We start from the raw sequence: 27,468 nt of genomic DNA on the forward strand, positions 1-27,468 counted from the left end.
GTTCATTTTCTGAAGCAAATCAAAATGGAAGACTTAACTCAGTTATTGAATGAAGCTAAACTGATTTAAGAGAGGTTCACAGTGGTTCAAGTGCACGTACATTAAGGGTGAGCACTGCGTAAGTAAAGCAGTTCAATACTGGTTTAGTTACACTGGTGCAACTTTGCTAATATAGACCAGGCCTAAAATACACTGGTGTCAATATCCTACTGAGGAACAGCGATTTGCCACTGGGTGTTGGGAGTGAGGAAAGCTTCAATAGCGCTTCCCGCATAGAGGCGGAGTCGGGAAGGAGTCCTTCAATAGCACAGTGATGAACACAATTTAAAAACCAGTTACTTATCTGTTCTATAGCAGGTGTTCTTCCAGATGTGTCCAGTCCACATTAGGGGTGTGCACACACAGAAGCCAGAGATTTTCCCCACAGTGGTACCCATTAAAAAATGAGTACCATTAACTATCTAAGGCTAATAACTAATTAGAAAAGAATAAATTAGCTTCAGAGCAAAGGGAAGAATGTGTAACTGCATACAGCATGCTTGAATTACTGATTACGGGCAGACAGAAGGAACTGGGCCATTGGGGCAGCTTCGCCCTTTTTAATCCTCAGTGAGGAGCACAAGATGATGCAAGGTGCATGCACTGCCCTGATGAGTACTGCTACGGCAAACATCTCCAGCTTCAGACACCGGGCGCACACATCCCTAATGAGGAATGAACATGTGCAAGTCCTCGAAGATGAGACGCTGACACAGATTGACAGGCCAGCCCAGGGATCCATTATGGTCTGTGGCACAATGAACTAAAATACACACACAGAATTTATCTCTTGTTTGGGCTGTGGTTTTGCAGCACTCTCCCACTGTCTAGAGTGTCAGACCATGCTTGTCACCTGGTAACACTGTCAGACTGGAAATTCTACAGCAGATTCAGGTCAATTTTTTCTAGGGGGGAAAAGTTTCCATGGGGTGGAGCGTTGAGGTGGATTGCCTGGCAGCTGACTTTGAGCAGCCAGATACCAGGGCTATTAGAGGGGCTCAATAGGGGGGGTATTTGAATCAGAGAGGCTCTAAAGCAGCAGTTCGACAATGACCCCCAGTAATATGTCTTTCTGTAATGCATTCAGCCAGGCATTGGTTATTTGCCACCTTGAATGACCCTTGTAATGATTGTACCTGAGTGTTAACTGTAGTCTGCAAATGTGCTGATTGCCACTGTGTATGAATTCCAGCAGCAACCACCGTGTGTAGGACAGAAATAAAGATTCATTTTATTTTAAAGAGTAAACTTTTATTACACAGGAATACATAGATTTCCATTTCTTACAAGGGACATGTCACTGAGGAGCACTCGCTGAACTGACGCTCTCACAGTCGTGTGTAAGTCCAGCTGTCATTCTGAAACCTTTCGTGCTGACAGGTTTCGGGGTGGTAGCTATGTTAGTCTGTATCAGCAAAAACAACAAGGAGTCCCTGTGGCACCTTAGAGACAAAAGCTTATACCCAAATAAATTTGTTAGTCTCTAAGGTGCCCCACGGACTCCTCAGGGTGGAGTGCAAGGGGTAGTGCAACAGGTTGGGAACTTGCAAGGAATATGCGTGGGGAATTTGGGAAGGGCATGGAATGCAGTTCTGTATCGGCTGCAGAGGGAGTCGAGAATGCTTGTGTTCTGACTGCAGTGCAATCAGGGACCTCAGCATCTCCGTTTGGTCCTCCATCCATTTGATCATCCACTCCTGCCCGTTTCCTCTCCTGGCTATCCATTTTTAATTTTTCATTAATTGTCTCTCTTCACGCCCTGTGATCATGATCTACAGCATCAGATGATTGCAACACTTCTTTAAACACGTCCTCCTTACTTCTCCTGGTTCACCTCCTCAACTGGCAGAGGTGCTCCCCCTATATGTAGGAGGTACCCCTCAAGGGCACATCTGCAGAAGCACAAGAAACGATAAATAGAGGCAGTATTGTGAGTGCACTCACAGCCTTGAATCACAACAGTCAAATATGCCTCTTTCTCACTGTCCCTTGGCAAGCAAGCAGCTTAGTGAGTACCCTAAACATGGTGATTCGATGGGGAAAAGGGTCTGGATGGTTAACAAAGGGGATCACTACAAGCACCTAGGGGCACTATTGTAAATTCTGGCACCATTTTCCACTGGCAGGGGTGATCAAAGCTGATATCTCACTTCTCAGGGTAACCAAGGATGCAAAGATGCATCTCCTGCATGTGTGCAGCTTCACACCTGGTCCATATGCTGTTCACATGTGTATCACTTTGGTTCCTGCAGCAGTAATTACCAATTGCTGTGGCAAAGTTTCCTACAGCGGGGGGAAGGAACAAAGCAGCTCTGCCAAGGAACCTTCGGCAGAGGATTGCAGAGTACTAGCAGGAAAGTTTCCTATAGCTCAGTACAGAGGATTCCCATGAAATCCTGATCTGCATTAACCAACTTTTCTGCAGGGCCCCCACTGCATAGCTGCATAGAAGGATTGGAAGCAGACAGAAACAGTGCTAGTCTTGTTAATTTCTATCCCTTATCCCACTTCTAACATAGAACAAAATAAAGGGCAGCTCTACCTCATGGCACTGTGCAGTATCAAATCAAAATAAGTACTTACCAGAGCTTCCTTCTCCTGCATCAGGCACCAAGAGCTGGAGTGCTGTGACTGGGTAGACCCCTCCAGTCAAAAAGAGGTCTTGGCTCACCACACTACTGGACAACCTTGTCGCCTGTCCCACATCCTCCTCCAACTCCATTTCCTTGCCCACCACTTCATCCTCAGGGTTGACTCTGCTGTCTGCTGCCTCCAGCACCCCAGAAGTATCCCTGGCATTCTTGGGGATGGAGATGGGGTTGCCACCAAGGACAGCGTCCAGCTCCTTGTAGAAGCGGCAGGTCTTCGGTGCCAGAGTGACAGTTGCCTCCCTTGCTTTCTGGTATGACTTTCTTAGCTTCCTGATCTTAGCACAGCACTGATGTGTGTCCCTTTTATGCCCCTTGCTCCACTGCCACGAGCAATCTGCCCGTAAGTATCAAAGTTCCTACAGCTGGAGTGGAGCTAGGATGGCACACCTCTCTCCCCACAGACCCAGTAGATCCAACAACTCCGGAGTATTTCAGGCGGGAACACATTTACATGTGGGGAGCTGCCATGGTCAGCTGGGAAGATGCCATGTGAGCTGTCCACGCTGAGCAAACAGGAAGTGAATTTCAAAAATTCCCAGGCCTTTAAAGGGGAAGGGGTGTATGCCTGTGTACTTGGCTTCAGAGCAGTGGAGTTCAAACCGCTGACCAGAGCGTTCATGATGGGCACTGTGGAACACCTTCAGGAGGCCACTTAGGGTGATGTAAGCAATTGTGAGTTCGACACCTGTGTCGCTCTAATTTGGTTGCAAAATCAGTGCATCTCATCAAGTGGTTTTATGATGTTGACATATCAGGAGAGTTAAATTGGCAGGAGAGAATGTAATGTGTCACCGTCCACTGTTTTGCTGATGGAAGCTGACTTTTGTCAACAAAACTAGTAGGTGTACCCAAGGCCTTAAACTGTAATCTTTAGCTTTGAGCACAACGCATCATGGAGATGAATGGGGCAATTCACACCTCTTAGGGCTATGTTTTAGGCCCTCTGCAGACTCAGGAAGCCAATACAGCATCATTTATATTCAGGTTACATTTTGAATGTGTTCTTTACAACCATAAGGATCCGAAAATGTGAGGGGGTTATAAAAAAAAAGTTCCATTGTGGAGTTCAAATCCAATGAAAGGGCAGTGTGATATGCAGCACATTCTGTGGTTCTGTAATATGTTGGGGCCCTGACTACGCTACCACACATCAGCAGCTAGGGCAGCTGCTGCAAGCCTCAAACAGGCAGGTTGTGGGGTGGCTGCCCCCCAAGCTCCAAGCCAGTTTGCTGCAGGGCAGTGCCGTATGCTGTGTGTATGGACTTTGCTTTAAAAATGTAAATGAAAACCTTCCCCTTTTGGAGCAAAATAGATTGCTACACCCAACCACAGCCACTGAGATGCTGCCTTTCTGTAAAGAGCAGCCCCACGAACACTAAAAGCAGAGAATGCAGCAGAGCACAGACCCAGCTAGGAAATATTGTCTATCACCTGTCTAAAGCCTGGTGCTAATTGCTTTGAAGTGCTAAATCTCCTGTGGGTGCAGGAATCTGCTGTCATTCCTCCAGGTACCCGTGCTACTGCCTCACTCGCTTGCCTAGCATTATTAACATTATAATCCTCTTATTTCTATTGATTGTGTTTTCTGTAGCCAGTGTTTTAGAATATCATTCCAATATGGAGGATTCCAAATCTAAATGCCACCTGGAGTCTGATAAGCCTAGTGACACTATCAAAGCGTCCACAGCTGAGAGGAGGTGCACCATTTGGCTGCAGATGGAGTTAGGAGATGGTTTTAAAACAGGTTAAAGGGACAGTTTGATCTCACCTTATGAAATCCACTCCAACATTTTTCAGAGTGGCTGTGGCGGCATAAGTATAACCCTCCTTCAGCACCCCAAATATCACTTTAGGTGGGATGAGATGGAATCCACAAAGATGCTTAGTTGCTGTTGCAACAGAAGATGTGTTGACTTTTCCCCCAACAGGATCTTCTACCTTTGCAAACAAGATCAATACATGACATGGGCAATAGGGGAGGGAATTAAAAACTCACCACAAAGAAGACTCTAGGGGGCAACAAAGAACCCTATCCCAAAATAACAGGAAGTTGCTTATTACTAAAAGGACAGAAACTATAGCTCCCCTCCTATAACAGTATGGCTGCCAAGTTTAATGATGCCAACTTCTGTTAATGGCTTATCTGTTACTGTCCAAATACTGACATAAGACAGTTTCTCATACAGTAACTCCTCACTTAAGATTGTAGTTATGTTCTGTAACAATGTGATTTCATGCAAAACAATGTTAAGCCGAATTCAATTCCCCCATAAGATTAATGTAAATGGGTGGAGGGGAGGATTTGGTTCCAGGGATTTTTTTTTTTTTTGCCAGACAGAAGACATTATATACATATGCAGTATAAGTTTTAAATAATTTAAACAAAGTTTAATATTGTACCACAGCAGTGAATGATTGTGAAGCTTGGCTGAGGTGGTGAAGTAAGACGGTGGGATATTTCCCAGGAATGCCTTGCTGCTAAATGATGACTAGCACTCAGCTGAGCCCTCAAGGGTTAGTACACTGTTGTTAATGTAGCCTCACACTCTACAAGGCAGCACGGACTGAGGCAGGACTGAGAAAACACAATAGATGCAGGGCAGTAGCTGCAAACACTTCCCTGCAAAAACTGAACATGATGATGAGCCCACGCTATCCAGCAGGAGTGCACCACTCCCTTCTCTGACAGCAGGCTGCACAGGTGCTGACTTTCCAAAGCGCTGGGGAGTGCATGCATGAGTGAGAGAAAGAGACATGCATTACCCCTTTAAGTACCCACTTCAAGTACATTGCCCTTTTAAGCAGATCAGCTAGTTCAGACAGAAAGCAACAGCTTCCAGCAAGCTCCCTCCTTTCTGTCCCTCTCCTTCTCTCCTCCAGGGGTGGGGCGCAGGAGCAGGGGGACATCCTGATATCAGTACCCCTCTCCCTCCATCCCCCAGCAAGCAGGAAGCTCTCAGGAGCAGTTCCAAGGCAGAGGGCAGGGCAGGAGCAGCATGGCAGTGCGGAGAGGGACAGCTGAACTGCTGCTGGGCAGCTACCAAGCCATATGCCTTACAGGTAATTTAGGGGAGCTGCTGGGGAGGGCGCTGCTGGTCCCCCCAGTTCTAATGCCCACTAGGAGGGGCTGCTCTTCCAGAGAATCTTGCAAACAGTGGACAAAGCAGGCAGCTGCCAAGTGACGTTATAAGGGAGCATTGCGCAACTTTAAACAAGTTTGTTCCCTAATAGGTAAGCAAGGTAACAATGAAACAACATTAACCAGGATGACTTTAAGTGAGGTCTTACTGTACTTTTAAGGGGGAGAAAGAGAAAGGAAAAGCAAATGGTTTAAATGCAATGATTGGGTAGCTAAGACTGTTAAAGACTAAGGCCAACATTTTCAAATTTGGGATCCTAAAGTAAGAAGGCCACCTATATCCATATTTAGGAATTTAGGTAAAAGTGGCCCTATTTCAGAGGTATTGAGCCATTCAACTCAGTGGGAAATTGGGGGACACTCAGCACTCCTGAAATCAGGGTACTTTTAGGTGCCTAAATATGGAACCTAGGTGCTTAACTTTAGGCACCCATGTTTGTGGCCTAATAATTGAGGGAGAAGTTGTTTCTGGGACAGTCAGCCCCAGATAAATTGCAAGTGCTATTGCTTCAGTAAAGAGAAATTCCAAAAAGTGACCAGTGCTTTTGCAGAATGACTTAATAATGGTGTGCAAAAGAGTTGTGCAAAGGGAGAATAACATTAGCCATGAAAATCTTATTTTACCTTTTTATTGGGTACAGATTCTGGCTTGCACCCCTGGACTGATAATGGTAATTTCACCTTCTCTTTTCTTGGCTGCCCCGCAGCATCCACCAGCAAGCTCTGGGTGTGAGACCGGAAGGGTATCCCAGATGTGCACACAGCCATTCCCACTTCTGTTCAGAAGCCAAGATTTCAAACAGTGACGTTGACTTTGCACAAAGGAGCCCAATTCTGCAGTTCTTGTGCAAAACAGAACTATTAATTCCAAAGGAGTTTGGTCTGCATAATGTCTGTAAGATCAGGCTCAGTATTTTTATTTAATAGAGCAATGTAAGAGTGGGAAGGCCCTTTTTAAAATCTACTAACAGGAAACAAATATCCTGAGGTCACTGGAGAGAAAAGGGATTTCTGTCTCTTAGTCCTACTGACTTTTCTATTTAGAAATATCGAGGAGAAAAAAATAGATAACACTCTTGCTAGCACAACAACTTGTGTTTGCATTTTGACTCTTGCAAGCTTTAAGAGTAAGTTACTATGGTTAAGAATATCTGGAGCAAAGCCTCTGTTCCTTGTTTTACATGTCATGTGGCCTTTAACTCTGGGGGAATCTGCATAAGCAGCTGGGGAGACTTGGGAGATTCAGCATTGGCTTCAGGGCTTAGGGCAGTTGAACTTGGATCTCTCATATAAGAGGGGAGGATCGTAAGCATTGGTCTACAGCCATTCTCACACTCTTTCTCTGGCCCAATGACTATTTATTTATACACAGCACTATAGCTTTATCAGTAAAACTTTTAAGTTGTTGACAAGGTTTCAGAGGCACAGAACAAAACTTACAGCCCAGGGATATGGGATCAAGGTGGATTTAGCTCCCCTTTAAACCCTGCTGATGCTGGTCTGTGGTGAGAGTCAGTGTAGCCCCCAGAACAACATAGGCAGTTCTCCAGCATTGTCTAAGTTATTGCAGCAGCTTTGCCCGGAATCCTAGCAGTGCTGTGCACTGAGGTCTCACCCCTTCTGCCCTCAACACACCATTCCTGCTCTTGCCCCTGTCCCCAGCAAGTCCCCTATGGCAGATCTTGGGCTGGGGGCCTTGTAGGGCAGAGTAAGTTACCTTGTGCAAAGCATGTGCTGGGGGGAGTCTTCTGTGACCAAATCTACGGCCCTAATGGCTCTTTTATGTTGCTGCAGCCATTTTCTAGGGCCATAGCAGAGGAGAGAATCCCTCCCATTATTTTCCCTGAAGTGTTAATGTATTACCACCACAGCAGCTCCTGTTCCCCTCTCCACTAGTCTTCAACCTATAGCTGTACCTAGATGCCAAACTGGAATGCTCCTTTACCTGCTCTGTTGGAAACTTCAGTCTGTGCTGAAGGACTGTGTGTCTGAGGATTCAGTGAGAGTGGGGAATCACTGGTTGGGACAAACAGACCTGTAGATTCTGCAGAAAAACAGATGAGCATATTGACAAAATGCCAGTTATATCAACACACTACATTTCTATACAGAGGGTATTAAGCATCTCAGTTAGGGAGGCCACAGACTCTCTGAAGTACTGCCAGGCCTAGTAATGAGTGCTGTGTGTTGCCATGTGAATGCAGCCACCAGCAACTTGCTCAATGGGGCAGCAGGGAGTGGAAATGCTGCACAGGGAGCATGGTGAGTCATATTCAGGAGAGCTTTGTAACGCTTTGCAGCAGAATGGCTGATTCAGACGTGAGCTGAGAAGCTCTGCCAAGCAATCCAGTCCAGTTCTCCAGATAGCTGCAATATAGGTGGCTTGCGGGAGTGCAAAATGGGGAAATATGAGAATGATCAGGGTTCTGAGAGGGACCCATGGAAGATTGTTCTGATGATGTGTTCTTTGCTGTGTGATGAACAGTACAGCACAATGGCTTTCATCCTGATGTACCAGTTCAGTGCTTGCGAGGGCTGCTCTCTAAACAAAGGACCAAAGTACTCCTGTCAGTGCCGTAAACCTCTCAAATCCAAGCTGCTTAAGATGCTTTGTTCACTGCGCACTCCTCCTTTGTTCTCTGCTGCTCTCCTACTGCTCAGTGCTCCCTGTGTGTGTCCTCCAAGTTGTCTCCACCCAACATCACTCAAATTCCTATGCTACCTACCCCTTCTTCCATCCCTGGTCTCCAAACTGCTACTCCACCTTACTCCTTCCTGCCACTTCACTTCAAGATCCTCCCTGTCTCCCAGCTCCTTCTCAACACTCATACACCCTTTCCCCAGCCTTCACTCCTTCATTGCCTTCTTATCCGTTCCTGCTCACTCTTGCCCCTAGTTAAGTTTTCCCAGTTGCTGTTTCACTTCCTCCCAGCCTCTAATGCCATCTGATAACCCTTAGCTTTTCATTTTTGCACCCAGACCCCACAGTTTTTCCAGTTCTTTTATGTCTGCAAAGACCCCTAAATGTATCTCACAAACAGTCTTATAATGTTCCCAAGCAGTTCAAGTGTCAAGCAGATATGGGAAATGTGGTGTTGAATGATAAGGTTCAGAACTGAAAATCCTTTCAGGTATTATTTGTAGCATCCACACTGGAATAAATTATTCCATACTCATTGTTCAACTCATTTAGCTAGTTGGTATCAGAAACTAATGGAGACTTTTTTTTCAGTCCTTTGCAGAAACTGTAACTGCCCCAAGACCCTCGTGGACTTTAAGTGCAATAGGAGTATGATGCAACTCAACAAGCCAATGGAGAATGCTGCTCCATATTGAAATGTTACCTGCAGTGAGCTCAGACGTACTCCTAAGAAATTCTGTGATTGTCTCCACAGACGGCTTCTCTCTCTCTTTCTTTGGAAATGGAGGAAGTTCTTTAGAAAGTGAATCCACATCAGGGAACTTTTAAATAAAAATGACAAGAAGTGCTCATGTCTCCTAACCATATATCTATCTATCTATCTATCTATCTATCCACTATGAAAGACGACATAAAGAAAACAAATAAGCAGAACTAAACCGGTAACAATTAAACTGACAGTATAAAATTAATATAGCTGTATTCTAGAATACACTACCTTTTATATTCATTATAAAAAAGCACTTCAGCCTACTTATCAAGCAAGATTATAAAGGTATGGTCTTCACTTGACACATGTTCGTAACATCCATTAATGCTAACTGTGTCCAGTCATTCAAAAGTGCCTTCTACAAGATGATAACTAAGATGATAAAAAACAATCTAAGATGCTTTGTAGGACTGAGACAGAGATTCTTTGCACTAATACCATCTCATTCAGCTTCTCTGAGCTTGATCACCTTTTTCAGGAGAAATTCCTTGCCAAGTTCAGATTCAAAATAGGGTGGAATTATTCTGTTTCTTATTCCTATTAGGCACTTCCTTCCTTCATCAAGTTCCTGCCTACATAGTAAGGAAAAGAAAGAAGAAGATATTACAGATGTTTCCCCTGACATTTTTTTTGCTAACCAAATCTACTAATGTCATTCTTGTAATCCACTGACTTTTTCTTAAAGTTACCAAATTGCCAAGAAGCAGAGAGATCAGCTGCTGAGCCCCATGCTACAGATCTGAGATCTGGACAGCAATTTGAAGTTTGTATGAATGGTGGCTGATCTGTTGCTTTCATGTACACGCACTATCTCCTCATTACACGTACTCTAATTACTAACAGCACAATCCTGTTCCCACAGAAATCAGCAGACAATAATATGAATTTACTGTAAATATATTTCTGCAAACCAGAGGAATCCTCTAGACCGGAGATTGATGAGTTAACCACATCCAGAAAGCACCAGAAGCAGCTCAGACTTTCAGCTCTCCCTAGATGAATCCCGGAGCTGCATCACAGCCCCAGTTGAGATACTTCCAAAGCTTTAAACTGTAGAAAACTACACACATACAAGGGAGGAACAAGTTCCAGCTTAGACAATCTCTCTACTTTGAGAAAGCACATGGGCAGTAAATGCAAATTATGTATTCACACACACCAAGAGAATTCTCAAGTTTGGAGACTGACTGATCAGAGAAAGCAAATAATCCAACCAGAAAAAGAGATGGGGAAGAACACAATGAAAGGAGGAGATGGACCAAGGAAGAATGAGAGACTAAAAGATCTGGCATCCAAAGACAACATCTTCATCAGAGGCTGATCTACTTGAAGTATCTGATCAAAATATGTAGAGATTGCCGGGGGCTGCTCTGCAGATCTCTTCAAAACGTGCTCTAATTCTTCCTGCCCTAGATTTAGATGCACTCCTTGGTGAATGTGTGCTGAGACTTCAAGGTGTCTTTCCAGCTTTCAAATCAAGAGATTTGACTCCTCTGAAGATAAGGTGGGTTAGGTAATATCCTTTATAGGACCTCATCCAGTACACTAAATGCCTCAATAACAACTGAAATCAGGTAATCACTACACTCTTGAATGAATTTACACAGGAAAATGATCAAAGACAAAAAAACCCCAAAACTATCACTTGTGGGTGAACACTTTTCACAAAGTGATCACTTTGTATCTGACCTCTCAGTTCTCATCCTCAAAGGAAACCTGCCCAACACCTCCAAAAGACAAGCCCAGGAGCTTAAATTTGTAACTTTGCTAGATACTAAATCATGGATTGAAGAGAGACATTGGATTTATGGCTTATTACAACAATCTATAACCCATCCACCCCCCTCCCTTGTCTCTCTGCCCCCAAGCTTTTTCCTTTCTCCACTATGACTGGAGAGGCGTTAACAGGTCACTTCACCTTGAATGGTCCCTTGAAATATATGTTAACTACACATGCTAAACAATCTGTTCCATTTTATATTTAGCTGTGACACTCAGCATATGTCTACACTGCAGTTAGACACCTGTGTCTGGCCCATGCCAGCTGACTCGGGCTAAGGGGCTGTTTAATTGTGGTGTAAATGTTCAGGCTCAGGCTACAGCCCAAGCTCTGGGACCCTCCCCCCTCACAGGGTCCTAGAGCCCAGGCTCCAGTCCGAGCCTGATTGTTTACCCCACAATTAAACAGCCCCTTAGCCCGAGTCACCTGGCACAGGCCAGACCCAGGTTTTTAATTGCAGTGTAGACATACCCTCAGAATACATTTCCCACACCTGAAGAAGAGCTTTATATAAACCTGAAAGCTAGTTTCTTTCACCAATAGAAATTGGTCCAACAAAAGCTATTACCTCACCCACCTTGTCTCTCTAATATTCTGGGGCCAACAACACGGATAAAATAACACTGTATACAATCATCTGAAGATGGTCATTTTAGATGCATTGAGACCTTGCTCTTGCCAGAATAGAAGATGAACACAACATTTGACTGCCTGAAGGGCTTTGTCCTACTCAAGACGAAACTGATGGCTCTGCAGACATCCAGATAGAGCTATTTGAACTCATGAAGATGAGAAGGTTTAGCAAAACGCTCTTAATCATTGTTAAGCCAACACAGCTCTCATACATTTTGGGCATGATTTCCAGTCATTGAAACCATCTTAATACCACTGTAATTTCATCAAGTTCAAGGGAGTTACTCCTCCTGATTGCAAATGAGTAGAAAATTTAGGCAAGAAACCTGGCTACTTTGAAGTGAATGAGTTTTGTCATTAACTTTAAGGGAGTCAGAATTTCATCCCAGGTTTTTAGTGCCAGATTCCATAATACATCCATTTTAAGAAGAGTTGATTTTAAGTAATTTAGATTTTTATTGGTAAATATTGGTAAACGTCAGTTTTACTGTATGTAGACAAACTGACAAAATATTTCCATCAATAATAACTGAACTTTGCAGATAGGCAAAGTAAGAAAAATGCTGCTTGTGAATGTATTAGCATTTATTTAAGGTTATTTACTTTGTATATTTTGACAGGTGATGCTGACAATTTGTGTTTTATCAGTTTATAAAGTTTTAACTTTTTGAAACTAATATCTACTGTATTAGAGATTTATTGTCTGATACCCTACTGTCTGCTGACCCCATAATTTCCTGCAACTGTGAAAATTTTGCTTGATAAAAAAAAATTGTTTATACACCATAATTTTGCGTAACTGAGAAAATTTAAATCAATAAAAAATTTAAAAAATCCTAATAATGAACATTGATATGATCTGTTGAAATTATAAAAAATAAAAACCGTATTCTACCAAGCTTCATTTTAAGTTACTTTTTACATAGTATGTAATGAGAGACAAAGGGTTGCCATCATGTGGCACTAAGGCACTCCAACTTCAGTCTGGAATTAAAGCATTTTATGATTTCAAACGAGTCAGTTACAAAGTCGAGAGCGTTGCTTAGCTCTGATGCCATGCAGGAGATCCTGGCTCAACTACTATTTTCAGTCTTTCATAAAAACAAATTAGGAAAAGCACAAGTTTCTCATCACAAGACTATTTTATCCACACTGTATATTCTTATGTACATCAAGACAGTAACCCTCAATGTTATTTATGTTCATTGTGGGTGCATGCATGTTCCTGTGAGAGAACCTTCACTTTTGTGTTTCCCATTCATACTTTAAGTTTTCATACTTGACATTAATTTAATGTAGATTTTTTCATTATTTGGATTTGGACAGTCATTTTATACAACGCCATAAAATACAGGACTCTGTCATATTCATAAAAATCTTACTTTCTGGAATTTTACCATTTCTGGAATTTTTTTTTTTAAATTTAAGTGGAAGTGAAGTAAGGGGGTTAGAATTAAAGCTGAGTTTCGTCCAGGGCCGGCTCCAGGCCACAGCACGCCAAGCGCGTGCTTGGGGCGGCACGCCGCAGGGGGCACTCTGCCGGTTGCTGAGAGGGTGACAGGCGGCTCCGGTGTACCTGCCGCAGACGTGGCTGCGGAAGGGTCCGCTGGTCCCACAGCTCCGGTGGAGCATCTGCAGACACGCCTGCGGCAGCTCCACCGGAGCCGCCGGACCATCGGACCCTCCTTAGAAAGCCTGTGCCAGGTCCACTGGAGCCGCAGGACCAGCTGACCGTCCGCAGAAACGCCTGCAGGAGGTCCACTGGAGCCACGGAACTGGCGAGAGGCAGAGCGCCTCCCGCAGCGTGCCGCCATGCTTAGGGCGGCGAAATTGCTAGAGCCGGCCCTGGTTTCAGCCTGAATTATAGTTCTCACTGCTGCTTAGCCTATTATACTTTCCCCTTCCATAGCACTTTTAATCTGAAGACCTTAATGTGCTTATCAACATTAATTAAAGACTCCTTATAACCCCTGTGTGAGGGAGATAAATATTTTACAAATAGGAAAATGGAGGATAGGGAGATTTAGAGTCAAAATGTTAAAATTTGGCACCAAAAGGACCTGATTTTCATGGTAACTGAGCAGATGCTCATCACCTCTGAAATCAGGTCATCTCTGTTAAGTGTCTCTGACGGAGATTTAAGAACCAGAATTTGAAAACGCTGGCCTAAATTACTTTCCTAACTGGTGTTGAAGCCAGGAATAGAACCTACATTTTCTAACTCTTAACCCGTTCTAAATTGTCTGTAATAGATACTGCCCCCTCCATTCCTATGCTTTGATCTGTCATTTGCAAAAGTATCAGAAGTGCAGTCAAACTATTAATTCAGCATTTCTATTAGTGCTAATGCTCCAACAGCATTGTTTTGCTACTGTATCACATTAAGGGCCCGATCCAAAGCCCAATGAAAGCAGTAGGAGTCTTTCCACTGACTCCAGTGGGTCTTGGATCGGGCCCTAACTTTCAGTCTTAATAACACCATTACCTGGACTGCTCTATTTTTGTCTGCCAGTGAGATATCTGGGTTAATCTGTCCTTGCTGCATGAGGGGGAAAGAAGAAAAATAATGAAAATAAGATAAATAGCACAGTATTTTACAAGCGTGAATGGTTCACAAAATAACTAATGTAAGGAAGTATTTCTCTTATTAAGCCATGCTAGGTTAACGTGTCTGATGACTTCTGACCTGGACTGATTACAAGCATCGTTTGCAACACTCATTGGTCAACCATGTTAATAATTACACTTTGCTCTTTTACAGCACTGTGCAGCTAAAAAACTCAAAAATCTTCATAGCACCTTTGTGAGATAGGTAAGCGTTATTAGCCCCATTTTACAGAAGGGGAAACTGAGACAGAGACAAAGTGTTCATAGGGAGAGTCAGACAGTGCTTGAACTCTTCCTTTCCACTCCCATGTGCTAACCACTAAAGCATACTGTCTCTCATTTCTGCTTCTCACCATCCTTTGTAGGATTTATGGTATCATTATTGGGTTGTCCTACCTGAAACTCTGCCAGTAATCTTCAGTTTGCTTTGATACTGTCTTCCTTAGTGGATTTTGGGGGTGAGAATCCACAGCCTGCTCATATAATTCAACTATTTGAGCTGCAAGATAAGGGGAGGTTATTTAACTTCCGACGTAAATTCAGTATTAAACACTGCAAAGTGTTCATTAATTAAGAATAGTTAAAAGAAGCTGCAGATATTTCTTAATTGCATCATTACGTCACCCAATTAAAAGTTGCTGTTTCAAAATGATTCCTCTTAACTTATTTGATTCCTGTGAGTCAGATCTCCTTACTTTTACTCACACAAACAGTTTTATCTGCATAACATAGGAGATTGAGCTGGATTCTTTTCTGCCTCATGCATCATCGGAAAACTGTCAGCCAGGCCTGAATATAGAATCTTTATCACTGGTTATGATGTAAGAAGCAGAAAGAGTTCAGATGGATTTCCTCATCCCAGGTTCAAGTATCAGCAGTTAGGAAATTCATCTTTCCAGAGGTAAGATCACTAATACAGAATAAACATGTATCTTCTGTGTATCACTTTAAATGCTTATATGTTCCTCAAAGAAACAAATCAAATATCTGTGAGCAGGAAAAGTTGCTGATGTTCAGCTAGCGTCTGACTGGTTAGCAATACTTCAACTCCAAACTTCAACCCCACAGATAACTAGCCGCTCAAAGCCCTCACTCACACCTAAACACTGGAGGGATTCTCAAATGAGGCAGGGGAATGCCTGTCTCGCCTGCAGGGCCCATTCTAGTAGGTGTGCTCAGAGCACACCTAACCTGCACAAAAGGGCAACTGGAGGCAAAAAGGTTAAAAGTTATAAGGGAGCTCCTCCTCCTCCAGGCATTTTGTGGAATTAGGCAGCCTCTGAGCATGTCTACCAAAGTGGGCCCTTCATACAATTTAGGTGACTGAATGCCTGTGTTCTCATGGTTTGTGAATTGGGCCTGGTCTACACTACAAATTTATCTTGAATTTAGCAGCACTAAACAGAATTAAGCCTGCACCCGTCCATACAATGAAGCCCTTTATTTCGCTATAAAGGGCTCTTAATATCAATATCTGTACTCCTCCCTGACAAGGGGAGTAGCACTCAAATCGGTATTGCCATTTTGAATTAGGGTAAGTGTGGCTGCAATTCAATGGTATTGGCCTTTGGGAGCTATCTCACAGTACACCATTGTGAGCGCTCTAGACAGCAATCTGAAATCAGATGCACTGGCCAGGTAGACAGGAAAAGCCCCGCAAACTTTTGAATTTCATTTCCTGTTCGCCCAGCGTGGAGAGCTTATCAGCACAGGTAACCATGCAGTCTGAGAATCGAAAAAAAGCACCAGCATGGACCGAATGGGAGGTCCTGGATCTGATCGCTATATGGGGAGAGGATTCTGTGCTAGCAGAACTACGTTCCAAAAGACGAAATGCCAAAACATTTGAAAAAATCTCCAAGGGCATGATGGAGAGAGGCCACAATAGGGACTCACTACAGTGCCGCGTGAAAGTTAAGGAGCTCAGACAAGCCTACTAGAAAACCAAAGAAGCCAATGGAAGGTCTGGGGCAGAGCCGCAGATATGCCGCATTTACGCTGAGCTGCATGCAATTCTACGGGGGGCCGCCACCAGTACCCCACTTCTGACCGTGGATTCTGAGGAGGGGGTAATCTCAGCCATGCCTGAGGATTCTGTGGATGGGGAAGATGATGATGATGAGGAGGACGACGACGACAAGCTTGCGGAGAGCACACCGCACTCTGTTCTCTCCAGCAGCCAGGATCTTTTTCTCAGCCTGACTGAAGTATCTCCCAAGGCAGTATCCCAGACCATGAAGCCATGGAAGGGACATCTGGTGAGTGTACCTTTGTAAATATAAAACATGGTTTAAAAGCAAGTGTTTTTTAATGATTAATTTGACCTGAGAACTTGGGATGCATTCGCTGCCAGTACAGCTACTGGAAAGTCTGTTTAATGTGTCTGGGGATGGAGTGGAAATCCTCTAAGGACATCTCCATGAAGCTCTGTTGGAGGTACTCCAAAAGCCTTTCCAGAAGGTTTCTGGGCAGTGCAGCCTTAATCCATCCTCCATGGTAGGACACGTGACCAGGCCATTCTAGTAGCAAATAATCTGGTATCATTGCATGACAAAGCCTGGCAGCGTATGGTCCCAGTGTTTGCTGGCATTCAAGCAACATCCGTTCTTTATCTCACTGTGTTATCCTCAGGATAGTGATATCGTTCCTGGTAACCTGGTTGAAATACAGGAATTTAATTAAGGAGACATTCAGAGGTGGCCGTTCCTACTGGGCTGTTTGCCTGTGGATGAAAGAAATCCTTCCCTGCAGTTAGCCAAGCCGGGGTGGGGGGCATTGGCACTGAGCTTTTCGCATTTGGCTAGCAGGGATCTTCCCTGATACCAGCCATGCGGTGGGGGGAGGGGTAAAGCGATCATCCCAGAGAATTGGATGGAGGGGAGGTTAGTTTGGTTTCTGCTGCTGCACGTTAACAGGAAAACTGCAGCACTCAACGGGCTTTGCTTGGTATGTGGGAAAGGAGGGCACTGATTTTATGAAGGTTGCAGAAGCCGAAAGACAATTGCTTACCATGGCTGCATGCAAGCCAAATTCTGTTGCCTGGATCTGTGTCTGTGATTTCTAAAACCAAAGTCGCAGGCACTTAATATTAAGATGCAAAATGTGACCTTGTACTGAAATTATATGTGCTATGTAATGTGAATAGTGTTGTTCACTGTGAAAGAGTATAAGCATTGTTCTGTAAAATGTATCTTTTTAAATACTTCTCTCCCTTTTTTCCCTCCCTCCCTCAGCTGCAAATTTTTCAAGCCTCCCTCCTCTGTCCCGAAGGCTGTCTCAGATAAGGTAGCAAAAAAAAAGGATGCAAGACGAAATGTTCTTGGAAATCATGGAATCGACCCGCAATGAAAGAGCTCATCTGAATGAGTGGAAGGTCAGGTGGCAGTAGGATCACAGAGTGCCGCTACAGCCCCTGTATAACCCCCCTTCCCCCTCACTATGTTCCATAGCCTCCTTTCCCAGACGTGTAAGAATGTGGGGAGGGAGGCTCTGTGCACCCGTCCATTCCACCCCAGTGGACAGCTCAAGCAAAAGGCTGTCATTATTTTGAACTTTTAAAGTGGCCTTTTCCTTCCCTCCTATCCTCCTCCCAAACCCCACCCAGGCTACCTTGTCAGTTCTCTCCCTCTTTTTATAATCATAATCAATTAATAAAGAATACATGATTTTTAAATGATAGTGACTTTATTTCCTTTGCAAGCAAGCTGTGATCGAAGGGGGAGGGTGGGTGGCTTACGGGGAATGAGTCAATCAAGGGGGCGGGTTTTCATCAAGGAGAAACAAACAGAACTTTCACACCGTACCCTGGCCAGTCATGAAACTGGTTTCCAAAGCTTCTTTGATGCGCAGCGCTTCCTGGTGTGCTCTTCTAATCACCCTGGTGTCTGGTTGCACGTAATCAGCAGCCAGGCAATTTGCCTCAGCCTCCCACCCTGCCATAAAAGTTTCCCCCTTACTTTCACAGAGATTGTGGAGCACACAGCAAGCAGCAATAACAATGGGAATATTGGTTGGGCTGAGGTCTGAGCAAGTCAGTAACATGCGCCAACGTCCCTTTAAATGACCAAATGCACATTCTACCACCATTTTGCACTTGCTCAGCCTGCAGTTGAACAGCTCCTGACTACTGTCCAGGCTGCCTGTGTATAGCTTCATGAGCCATGGCATCAAGGGGTAGGCTAGATCCGCAAGGATAACTACAGGCATTTCAACATCCCCATCTGTTATTTTCTGGTCGGGGAAATAATTCCCTTGCTGCAGCCGTTTAAACAGAGTAGTGTTCCTGAAGATGCGAGTGTCATGAACCCTTCCCGGCCATCCCACGTTGATGTTGGTGAAACGTCCCTTGTGATCCACTAGTGCTTGCAGCACCATTGAAAAGTACCCCTTGCTGTTTATGTACTGGCTGCTCTGGTGCTAAGATAGGGATATGGGTTCCATCTATCACCCCACCACAGTTAGGGAATCCCATTGCAGCAAAGCCATCCACTATGACCTGCACATTTCCCAGAGTCACTACCTTTCGTAGCTGCAGCTCAGTGATTGCTCTGGCTACTTGCATCGCAGCAGCCCCCACAGTACATTTGCCCACTCCAAATTGATTCCCGACTGACCGGTAGCTGTCTGGCGTTGCAAGCTTCCAGAGGGCTATCACCACTTGCTTCTCAACTGTGAGGGCTGCTCTCATCTTGGTATTCTGGCACTTCAGGGCAAGGGAAAGCAAGTCACAAAGTTCCATGAAAGTGCCCTTACGCATGCGAAAGTTTCGCAGCCACTGGGAATCGTCCCACACCTGCAACACTATGCGGTCCCACCAGTCTGCGCTTGTTTCCTGGGCCCAAAATCGGCATTCCATGGCTAGAACCTGCCCCATTAACAGCATGATCTCCAAAGCGCTGGGGCCGGCGGTTTGAGAGAATTCTGTGTCCGTGTACATGTCCTCATTACTTTCGTCACCGCGCTGCTGTAGCCACCTCTTCCTCGCCTGGTTTTGCAGGTCCTGGTTCAGCATAAACTGCACAATAATGTGCGAGGTGTTTACAATGTTTATGACTGCTGTTTTAAGCTGAGTGGGCTCCATGCTTGCCATGGTATGGCATCTGCACAGTTCACCCAGGAAAAAAGGTGCAAAACGGTTGTCTGCTCTTGCTTTCACGGAGGGAGGGGTGAGGCTGTACCTAGAACCACCAGCGACAATGTTTTTTGCCCCATCAGACACTGGGATCTCAACCCAGAATTCCAATGGGCGGGGAAGACTGCTGGAACTATGAGATAGCTACCCACAGTTTAACGCTCCGGAATTCGATGCTAGCCTCGGTACATGGATGCACATCGCCAAATTAATGTGCTTAGTGTGGCCGCGTGCACTCGACTTTATACAATCTGTTTCCAAAAACCGGTTTTTGTAAAATCAGAATAATCTCATAGTGTAGACTCTTGCTCTTGGGCTCAGGTGGGAGTTAGGCATCCTGAAGCCTAGAGTGAGGCAGCAGTGTGCATGCTCAAAGGCAGAAACTCAGGCATCTACAGCTGAGCGGGAGTTTTGTGGATCACAGGGGTGCCTAAAAACGGGATTAGGAGCCTAAGTACCTTTGTGGAGCCCACCCCTAGTAATTTGCACTAAAATTAATGAACTTGCATCTTTGAAAATCAGCCTTTTTTTTTAGGTGCATAACTATGGAAGTACAAGCCTAATTTAGGCACCTATCTTTAAAAATCTTGGCTAGAATGTTCATAATCTTATAATACTAATTAACTACATAGGGTTGTGTCAATGGTTGGCAAATGTGTCGAGATGCCATAAATGTAGGCCAAAAAAGGTCATAAATATGGGTGCCTGAATTTAGGCAACTAAATAGGTCACCTGATTTTTAGAGGTATTGAATTATTGAAGTTACTGGGAGTTGTAAAGGCTCATCATCTGTGAAAATCAGGCCATTTAATTATGTATGGACTTAAATGCCTAGTTTTAGACATCCTGGCTTGACCATTTTGGTTTAAATTCAATTTTTTTGTAGACCTGTGAGGATTATCACTAAAACTAATTAGTGACAGTAGATAGGAATGCCACTTTTGTTGCCACAATGGTTGCCAATTATAGATCTCCCCATGTTTCACAAAAATGGCTATAAATTACAGAAGTAAAAAAGGTTTCAGAGTGGCAGCCGTGTTAGTCAGTATCAGCAAAAAGAATGAGGAGTACTTGTGGCACCTTAAAGACTCCCAGTCTTTATTCAAGTCTAATTTAATGGTGTCTAGTGTAGTTTAAATAGGCTTGAATAAAGACTGGGAGTGGATGGGTCATTACTCAAAGTAAAACTATTTTCCCATGCTAATTTCCCCTCCTACTGTTACTCACACTTTCTTGTCAATGGTTGGAAATGGGCCATCCTGATTATCACTAAAAGAGTTTTTTTTTAATTCTGCTGAGAATAGCTCACCTTAATTAATTACCCTAGTTACAGTTGGTATGGCAACACCCATTTTTTTCATATCCTCTGTGTATATATATTTTCCTACTGTATTTTCCACTGCATGCATCTGATGAAGTGGGTTTTAGCACACGAAAGCTTATGCTCAAATAAAGCTGTTAGTCTCTAAGGTGCCACAAGTACTCCTGTTCTTTTTAGAAGTAAAAAAGGGATCAAAAACCAGAGTAGACAGACTAATGTGCATAGCACTTAAAAGGATCACTTCACCAATGTTTAAAAATAATTGGAGCATTTAAAATACAGAGCTTTATTTGTTCCTACCTCTAGTGTTGAGATCTTCAGATGATTTCTCCAAGTTAGGGAAAGACTGCAGTGAAGACAGAATAATTATGGATATATACCAAACAAAACCTTGCACAACAGTACCTACCCTTTGAGAGAGTTTTTATCCCCAAACACGCATTCTGTCAATCTGAGGCTACAAATGGGGTCCCCATAGCATGCCTGGAAATGTGAGCCAGGAAACAAAATACCTCTAAAGTACAGCGCAATGGGGGTCAAGGAATGGGGGATATGCAGTAGACACAGCCACATAAAAATGAGATGGGACCTCTAGGGACCTTGGCAATGTGAGCCAGAGAGTAGCAGATTAAATGTACACAAACCTGAGAGTCATTGATGGAGAGTGAATTTAATCTGATTCTCATGTGTGATGGGTTAATTCCTCAGAATACTTTGCTTCAGAATTTATTAATGAGTTTGCAGTGTATAGAGAATTAAAAGTGATAGGACTGCATTTGCCTTATGGTCTGTTTCCGCTAGGTAAGGGTGGCTTTGCAGAGGTGCATATATGTGTTGGTTGCACCATTTGACCTTGCAATGGCACAGCATATCCATACTGAAAACCAGTTTGCGGCACTCCCTTCATTTGCAGCGTACTGTGGGACCTCCCATGGAATCTCCCTCACATTTTCCAGCACAGTTCTCCAGAGTAGATTATTAAAAAGCAAAAAAAGTATAATAGGACTCTAATCATATTCTGCCATTTATGCATTAAATTACAACACAAGTTCCACCCCCAACCAACCCATTACTCCAAACTGGTATGTTAAGGCTGGGATCAGATAAGGATTTTTTTTTGTGTGAGACTTCCCACTTATGTTGGATTCTACTGAAAGTCCCAATTGTTTATTTCAACACTGTTTCTAATACGAGGGCCAGTTCTGCTTGAGTATTCATGCATATGCGTATTGCAGTGTGCTGCCTTTATGCTCCTTTAAGTGGCCAAAGCACACCTCTCCCTCTCCTTAAAATACAACAAGGAGTCTGGTGGAACCTTAAAGACTAACAGATTTATTTGGGCATAAGCTTTCGTGGGTAAAAAACCTCACTTCTTCAGATGCATCTCCTCTCCTTGACAATCTCTAGTCCTGGTGTCCTTGGATGTAGTATGGTGATCATTACCACATCTGGAATGTCACTTCTTTGTTACACTGAATATTTCTAAGTTGTATTCTTTCATGTGATGCAGGCCAACGCTTATGCTGATGTTCTATTTAGTGAAATCCCATTGGCTGCTGCAAAAATCTGAAGCCTTAAGCCCTATTTTTGATCTGAACTAACAGTTCCTTTCCCTCTCTTGTGCCTTTCCCCACAGGCATCATTTTAGAAAAATTGTGGAGGAGTGGCACAGTTGTGTCAGCATACAGAACAGGATATGTGATTATATTATATCTTGCAAAGTCTTGGGGGGAAGGGGCAAAGCAAGGTTGGGAGAGGCAACTAGCTCCTTTGCCCCTATAGTAAAGGACGTCCCTGTCTTTCCCCTAGGATTCTGAGATAAGCATGCTCTGAGCAGAATCTGGAGGAGCAGGTCACTCTTGAATAGATCCTCTGCCTCAGCCAGTTCTCTATGTTCCTCACTGGAAAAACTGCACCAGTTGTACCCACAGTGACTGCATATGATGCAAGCTCCTCCAGGGCAATGGGGGAAGACAAGTGACTGGAACACCACAATATGCTATGTTTGAGAGTTGAAACATATTTGGCTGTGTGAGGAGTTTTACTTATTTGTACTTATGTTCTATGGCAGTTTGGGGATATGTCTGTGTCAACTTAGGAACTTCATTTTGGTTTTGTGATTGCCTGTTGTAATTTCTACTACTTTTTTTGAATGTAATCTTTCATATGGGTATTTCTGTAGCAGGAACCTGGCATCTAAAGCAGAAACTATGTTTTGGAAGCTGTGACAGAGCAATGAAATGGCTATGAAAATTGAAAGGCTTTATCCCAGTGGTAACAGACCCACTGACTCAGAAAGAACACTCTTCATACAAACCCATGTGTCTGGGAGAAAGGGGCTGGAATCCTCCAGTCTAAATACACAGCTAGGAGAACTGTAGTTTCTCTGCTTGACCACCTCACCCAGAGGTGACAGCAACTGCTTTGAAAGGCAGATGCTTTTTCTAAGCTAAGGAAACAATTCCATTGCCAGAAAGAGAAGACCCTGAAGGAGAGAGTGGAGGGGACTTTGCCTCCCCTCAAGGACTCAGACGAAACCCAGCATTCACAAGGTGGTGAGGACACGGAGGGATTGTGTTCAGTAGTTTGTTGTTTTCCACAGAGCTCTCACTGTCTTGTGCTTTATAAGAACAAAACGTGTGTATATGAAATTCCTTTGCTAAGCCTCCATTTCCTTGCATTACTGCCACACTGTCCCTAAAAGGTTAACTACAAAACCAGAGCTCCCCCACAGCCAGATAGTCTCTGGAGGAAATGTATCTAACCAATGAGGGTGAGGGGTGGGTCAAGGAGGGGCTTGGGAAGGCTGAGGCACTGGTTCCAGGGTCCAAGCTGCCGGGTCCCATTGCTTAAGACTGGTGTCAGTCATAGAAGTCTGCACGTGGTAGTGCACCTGAGTTACCCAGAACTAAGGATAGTGACCAGTCACTACCCAGGCTTAGGGAGCTAAGCAGCATATGGGAGTCAGTCATTGGATCCCATCACAACAGACAGTGTCAGCTCAGAGGTCAGGATTGGGTGCGGCGCTCTCAATCTCTCCTGTTGAAACTGCTCCACTTTATAAATATAAATAATGAAATATTCATTGGAGCAGGGTCCAGAAATATAACAGGCACCATCATCATAAGCAGCCGCCATTGCTGCTGTTTTGTGAATCTAGCCCCAAATGTTTGTATTTTGGCCAAAAGTATTTGGTGAATTCATGTCAAATTCACAAATAGTTTCAGCTCAACCAACCCTACATTTTTCATCTGAAAATTTTTGCCCTGCTCTGCTCAAGAATCCTTTGCTCAAATGACATCAGATGTGGACAACTAACACTACTAACCAGCAGTACTAACCAGCACCCTCATGAAGTACAGAAAATTTCAAGACAATCTAAGTAAGCACGTGGATTTTAAGAGCACTTAGAAATGTCAACTTTTAAACAGAAAGCTCTGCTCAGCCTGAACTATAGTAGAGCTGGTATTCTGCTACATTCCATTCTAAGTTTTTGTTTGTTATTTTGTGAATGGATATGATGTAATTTAGAGGCGTGGCAAGCACCTGGCATGGTTACTGTCAGAAGTGACAATGCCATATTGTTCCTGGTGTAAATAGACCCTGAGTTTCAATAATTGGTATTGAAAAGAAACAATTCGAAATGAAGTTCTCTCACCATAACCAGTTTGAGGAGGTCAGCAGCATTACCCTTCTCTTCCTCTGTTCTTGGTTCTTTAATGGTCATCTCTTGCAACTCATCTTCCTGCTTCAGGATGTAATCTATGTATTCCTAGTGGAGCAGTGAATAAAGGATATAGGAGATGCAACTGTTTGTTTTACAGAAGTAAACATAATGGACATTCATATGAAGGAGAGTTTACTTACCAGTAAGTGAGGTATATATTGCCTCTGAGGATTCACATTGTCAGGGTCAAGAAACTATGGTGGAGCTCTATTTGTCAGATGAGTCTTTATGCTTACAAGCTCAGTTAGATGGAAAAGTAGGGACCATAGGTAGGGCTAGGCTCACATGCCTATCCAGATGGCAAGCTACACGCAAGGATTCATGAACAGGCATTCTTCCATAGTTCTTTGAATTCCAAAGAAATGGAGAAGGAGAAGAGAAAGCTTGTGCCCTCTCCTCTAGCTCTTGGCTAGGTTCTGACCAAGTAAGTCTTTAGCTTAAAAATTATTCTATAACAAAAGAAGAATTCTTCTAATGTAAGTAGTTTCAATCTACCTTCTCATGACTGACAGTGGGATCTACAGAGGCAACTTTCTAAGGAGAAATATTGTCTTTGCAATTGTACTTAGGATCATGTTCTCTGCTCTGCTCCACAAATGTCATCATGTCTGTGAAGTCACACAAAGAATTAGTGGCTATTAGTGGTATCAGTTCTGTCTGTCTTCATCTTTCTCTACTGATCACTGTAAGTCACTTATTCCTGGAATACCCATAGAACTGGTATTCCATGGACAAAGTTACATTTCTGGTTAATATAATCATTACAAAGGTCTCTGGAATGTCCATAATTGCACCGCTTCTTTCTAGGGGTTTCTTCTTATTTTGAGGGCCATTTGCAGATCTAATTTATAATCTTTTAAATGCAGAGGCCTAACCTGGGTATTTGGCATAAGAAGTTTAAAAATTTGCCCCCTTCTAAAAGACCAATATGTAAATCAGTATATGTATGTAATGCAAATGAGTAAAACTGAGTCCTGCTAGAGTGATGTGTCAAAAATGTAAGAGATGTAAGCAGTCAGTGTGTCTCTATTGCAAGACCTTTTTTCAAATGTACTATAAAAATCAAGTGACTACATTAGGGTACTTCCTGTTAGCTTCAAGTATCCTATCTCCAAGAAAGATGCAAACTTGTTTTGCCAGCCTGGGAACTTGATTCTCAGAAGAACGCTAAAGAACAAAAAGTGCTTCTCATGGGGACGAGGTGGCATTGCCACTTGTCAGTAGGGAGTTTCTAGGGAGTCAGGTTGACAGAGTGTGAAAACCTCTGTGGAAGGAGTCTAAAGAAGTAGGGACGTCCCAGAACTAGGGATTCGTAAGTCTTAGAAACAAGCTAGATAGGCATACAGTCTGTTTTATATTTTCTCTGAAATGCTCTTGTTTTAAATAAAAAATACTTTGTTTTAAGGAAGCTGGTTGGTCACTGCTTACCACTGTCTCTGCCTTAGAGGGTATGGACTTAAATCAGACCTGCTGAGGTAAATCAGGATTGATACACAGGGGACTGCAACCCAGAGCCTAGTCTGAGAGTGGGAGAATCACGTGATTCCATCCTGAGAGACAGGTTATGACTTGAGACCTGAGATGGAGAGGGGTTGCACTTGGAGAACCTAGAAGGTGTCAGAGGTGCAGTTAGCCCCGCTAACTGTGACACGACCCATGGAAACTAAAGACGCAGAGTGGATCACAGAATCATAGAATATCAGGGTTGGAAGGGACCTCAGGAGGTCATCTAGTCCAACCCCCTGCTCAAAGCAGGACCAATTCCCAACTAAATCATCCCAGCCAGGGCTTTGTCAAGCCTGACCTTAAAAATCTCTAAGGAAGAAGATTCCATCACCCCCCTAGATAACCCATTCCACTGCTTCACCACCCTCCTAGTGAAAAAGTTTTTCCTAATATCCAACCTAAACCTCCCCTACTGCAACTTGAGACCATTATTCCTTTTCTGTCATCAGGTTCCACTGAGAACAGTCTAGATCCATCCTCTTTGGAACCCCCTTTCAGGTAGTTGAAAGCAGCTATCAAATCCCCCCTCATTCTTCTCTTCTGCAGACTAAACAATCCCAGTTCCCTCAGCCTCTCCCCATAAGTCATGTGCTCCAGCCCCCTAACCATTTTTGTTGCCCTCTGTTGGACTCTTTACAATTTTTCCACATCCTTCTTGTGGTGTAGGGCCAAAAACTGGACACAGTACTCCAGATGAGGCCTCACCAATGTCGAATAAAGGGGAATGATCATGTCCCTTGATCTGCTGGCAATGCCCCTACTTATACAGCCCAAAATGCCATTAGCCTTCTTGGCAACAAGGGCACACTGTTGACTCATATCCAGCTTCTCATCCACTGTAACCCCTAGGTCCTTTTCTGCAGAACTGCTTCCTAGCCATTCGGTCCCTAGTTTGTAACAGTGAAAAGGATTCTTCCGTCCTAAGTGCAAGACTCTGTACTTCTCCTTGTTGAACCTTATCAGGTTTCTTTTGGCCCTATCGTCTAATTTGTCTAGGTCCCTCTGTATCCTATCCCTACCCTCCAGCATATCTACCACTCCTCCCAGTTTAGTGTCATCTGCAAACTTGCTGAGAGTGCAGTCCACGCCATCCTCCAGATCATGAATGAAGATATTGAACAAAACCAGCCCTAGGATCGACCTTTGGGGCACTCTGCTTGAAACTGGCTGCCAACTAGACAGGGAGCCATTGATCACTACCCGTTGAGCCTGACGATCTAGCCATCTTTCAGGTCAGTCTATAAATGGACTGACCAATAGGTTGCATTTCAGAACTCCATGGGTCACTTTTGACCCATGGTCTGCACTTCAGACAACTTTGATTATCTGATGAGATTAAGGGCACCTATTCTATATTAGCTCAGTTCATAGTGTAATGAGTTGTGATGATTTGAGGAACTGGTCTATCCATAACTAATAATTTCTGGCTGATGTTGTGAAGCTGTTATTATGAAATTGTTTAATCATGGAACACCTCTGTATGGAGGTGGAATCCACCGTTTGCTGACGTCTGCGCCAGACCAG

General features: G+C 43.7%; 1 protein-coding gene across 5 annotated transcripts in view; it reads right to left on the reverse strand.

Annotated features, from left to right (window-relative positions):
• The window catches only part of SPAG17 (sperm associated antigen 17), a 300,949-nt gene that overhangs the window by 8,484 nt on the left and 264,997 nt on the right, over window positions 1-27,468 (reverse strand). For 2 of the 5 annotated variants that reach the window (XM_030534836.1, XM_030534826.1), the window contains exons 36-44: window positions 24,370-24,483; window positions 21,012-21,057; window positions 14,656-14,758; window positions 14,138-14,191; window positions 9,709-9,811; window positions 9,174-9,291; window positions 7,775-7,873; window positions 6,454-6,605; window positions 4,459-4,628 (exon numbers count right to left, since the gene is read on the reverse strand). In XM_030534836.1, coding sequence (XP_030390696.1) covers window positions 4,459-4,628; window positions 6,454-6,605; window positions 7,775-7,873; window positions 9,174-9,291; window positions 9,709-9,811; window positions 14,138-14,191; window positions 14,656-14,758; window positions 21,012-21,057; window positions 24,370-24,483 — 959 coding nt within the window. Of the gene's footprint in view, window positions 1-4,458; window positions 4,629-6,453; window positions 6,606-7,774; window positions 7,874-9,173; window positions 9,292-9,708; window positions 9,812-14,137; window positions 14,192-14,655; window positions 14,759-21,011; window positions 21,058-24,369; window positions 24,484-27,468 lie in introns of those variants that run through there. The other 3 variants (XM_030534846.1, XM_030534856.1, XR_003996664.1) reach the window with 3 other exon arrangements.

This window comes from Gopherus evgoodei, chromosome 1 (assembly GCF_007399415.2).
Source record: "Gopherus evgoodei ecotype Sinaloan lineage chromosome 1, rGopEvg1_v1.p, whole genome shotgun sequence".
Classification (NCBI taxonomy): domain Eukaryota; kingdom Metazoa; phylum Chordata; order Testudines; family Testudinidae; genus Gopherus; species Gopherus evgoodei.